General features: G+C 61.0%; 1 protein-coding gene across 4 annotated transcripts in view; it reads right to left on the bottom strand.

The window, feature by feature from the left end:
- Positions 1–358: 358 nt before the first annotated feature.
- Positions 359–2,823, bottom strand: part of TEX22 (testis expressed 22) — a 17,586-nt gene continuing 15,121 nt past the window's right edge. For all 4 annotated transcript variants that reach the window (XM_017852816.1, XM_017852812.1, XM_017852814.1 and 1 more), the window contains exons 4-5: positions 2,727–2,823; positions 359–2,550 (exon numbers count right to left, since the gene is read on the bottom strand). In XM_017852816.1, coding sequence (XP_017708305.1) covers positions 2,371–2,550; positions 2,727–2,823 — 277 coding nt within the window. In that variant the 3' untranslated portion in view covers positions 359–2,370. The remainder of the gene's footprint in view (positions 2,551–2,726) is intronic.

The following is a 2,823-nucleotide window of genomic DNA, read 5'->3' as shown; positions in this document are numbered from 1 at the left end:
TTCTATAAAACTTAGCTAATAAATTAGTGTTGTTTTAAAACATTCAAAGCCAGGCACCAGTGGAACACTCCTATAGCCCCAGCTACTCACGAGGCCATGGCAAGATGATTGCTTGGGTCGAGGAGTTCAAGACCAGCCTGGGCAACATACCAAGACTGTTTCTCTACAAAAACTTAAAAAAAAGAAAAAAAAAAAAAAAAAACGGGGGGGTTGGATGCGCCTGCAGTCCCAGCTACCCAGGAGGCCAAGGTGGGGGGATCACTTGAGTCCAATAGTTCAAGACCAGCCTGGGCAACACAGAAGCCTGCCCCACCCCCCACCTCCACCAACACCAAAAAAAGGAAAAACCAAAACCTACTGAATTTGTGGCAATTTTTATGGCAGCTACAGAAAACTAGTACACAAATCCCAGTTGTGACAATCCAGGCAGTCTCCAGGCACTGCCCCTGTCCTGGCACCACCTCTGTTGGAGAGGCCTGTGCCTCTCAGTGCCAATACCCTGTTGCCGGCTGGCCCTGTGGCCACCTTACCCACCAGGAGGCCGGCTCTGGGCCTCAGCCTGAAGGAGGCCAGGATTCTGCCTCTGCTGCCACCATGGGGGAGGTGCTCTGTAGGGAGACCTCATGGAGCAGAGAGGGCAACCATCCCAGCATTACCAGCGTCCTGGACCACCACCCTCTGACTGCTGCCTCAGGAGACACCCAAACGAGAGCAGGAGAGCTGGCGGGATGAGCCCAGCCCATCCCCAAGTCACAGTCATAACAATGAGGGGTCCTTCAAAGCCACCCAGGAACAGAGGACTGCCCAGCTCGCCACCCCCATGGCAACTGCTTACCTGTCAGCTCCGCTCTGCCCTGTTTACACCTGGGGATGCAGGGCTCACCTGCATCTTCCTGCCTGGCATGGAGCTGGGCCCATAGGACCCCATTCCCCACATCATCATCAGGGACCTCAGAGGGGGTGGGTCATTATGGCCCCAATGCCCTGCCCAGAACTCACCACACCCTTAAGAACACCTGCTCCAGCCCCTGGAGGATCTGCCCTCCATCCACCTACCCTAGGGCTCCTGAGAAATGCAGAGGATCCCTAGGGTGCACCAAATGACATTCAGAAGACTTGGGAGAGAAGGGGGGCACCTGGCTGTGTAATCTTGGAAGGCTTCCTGAAGGAGGAGGGAACTTCACTGAGTCTTACAGTAAGAAGGGGACACAGGCAGGTGCAGAGGATTCAAGTTGGGCCAGGGATCCAGTGTCAGGGCAGCAAGTGGCTGGCAGTGCAGTCAGGTGGCTTCTCAGCAGTGGGAAGGGGAGGGGTGGAGGCCAGGTGAGCAGCACAACCAGCATGTAGTGTGTCTGGTGGTCCAGGCCACCGCACAGGTCCAGCTCCTGCCCTCACCTGGGGCCCAGGAGTGATCACCTCCGCTTGCCCCAAAGCCTCTCCACTTAGCCACCTCCACAGAAGCCCAGTCAGGCCCCTAACGGTCAGTCACGGAGTCCAGGGCCTTTTCCCCACCCCCACCCACCCCGGGCTGGGAACCCATGCTCACAGCCCTCCTGCCCCGCCTCCCAATCCAGTCTTCTTGCAACTTAGTATCCCCAAAATGCAGCTGGGACACCACCCTTCCCAGGGCCCTGCAGCCTGGAAACAAGGCAGTCACCCAGTGGACCATGGCCCACAGGCCCCTGCTCCAGCCAGCTCTGGAGCTGACAGGTAAGCAGTTGCTCAGACTCCCTGTGTAGGCTACCCCCTTGGCCCTCGTCCACCACCAGCATCGCTGTCCAGAGGCCAGGAGGCAGCTCTGCCTCCAGACAGCCTCCCTCTATGCTGGGCACCGTATTGGGTCCCTGGGCTTGCTGCACCCCACCACAGCACCCCTGGGGTCCTGTGTGCCCTTCTGGGTCTTCAGAGGCAGGACCCAATGTGAAACCCCACCCCCTGGAGAACTCTGCCTGGCCCATCTCACAGCCTGGTGCACGCAGGTACCCAGTTCCCCAGGCCAGCAAAGGAGCTGAGCCTCCAGGCAGCGCCTGCCACTGGGGCATCCCAGGACACCAGTGCACCTCAGACAGGCCCAGGTACCCCGAGGCCTCCTCCCAGCCGTCCCGAGGGCAAGCTCCTGTTACCCAGGCCTTGCCAGAGCCCCCTCAAACTGACCCGGGGAAGTACTTCCTTCCCCTAGATGGCCTCTGATAGCCCCTAGCCCTGTCTCCAAGGCCTCAGGAGCTGCAGGCTGTCCGGAGCCAGGTTCTGCCTGACCATCATGGGTGGTCGTGATACCCTGGTGGGGCACAAAGAAGGCGCAGAGGCTGCCCCCACCCTAGGCCCCCAAGGAAAGGCACTGGAAGACAGACAATAGGCTGAGTCGGGCTCTTAGGAAGGGGGTGACCTCGAGGCCCGGGCCTCGAAAGTCGCATTATGCCAGAAAGGCGCACTCCGCGACAGGAAGGCCTGGAAGGCGTTGGTGGACTCGGTGGACCTCAGCGGGTGGGGAAACAGCACGTCCTTGTCCACGTCCTCCGACACCAGCTGGGCTACCATCTGCACGATGTCCTGCGGGCGAGGGTGGGTCAGGGAGCCTTGAGGGGCGGGAAGGGGATAAGGGTGGGGCCCGGGCGCAGCAGGGTACAGGGCCCAGTTGGACTGAGTCGAGGGAGGCGAGGTGGAGAGGCGAGGTGGAGGGGCGGGGTGGGGCTGGGACCCGGCTGGGAGGACCCGCCCCCGCGCACCCTGTAGTGTAGTGGGGCCCCGGCGGCGCCCGGCCTCTCCCGGCCGCCCAGCATGGCCAGCCGCCGGCGCTCGTCGATGCTGACGCTCCAGTGGCGG

This window comes from Rhinopithecus bieti, unplaced genomic scaffold (assembly GCF_001698545.2).
Source record: "Rhinopithecus bieti isolate Rb0 unplaced genomic scaffold, ASM169854v2 scaffold_35859, whole genome shotgun sequence".
Classification (NCBI taxonomy): Eukaryota; Metazoa; Chordata; class Mammalia; order Primates; family Cercopithecidae; genus Rhinopithecus; species Rhinopithecus bieti.
The sequence above is the reverse complement of the archived record's forward strand: the minus strand, read 5'-3'. Positions and strand labels throughout refer to the sequence as shown.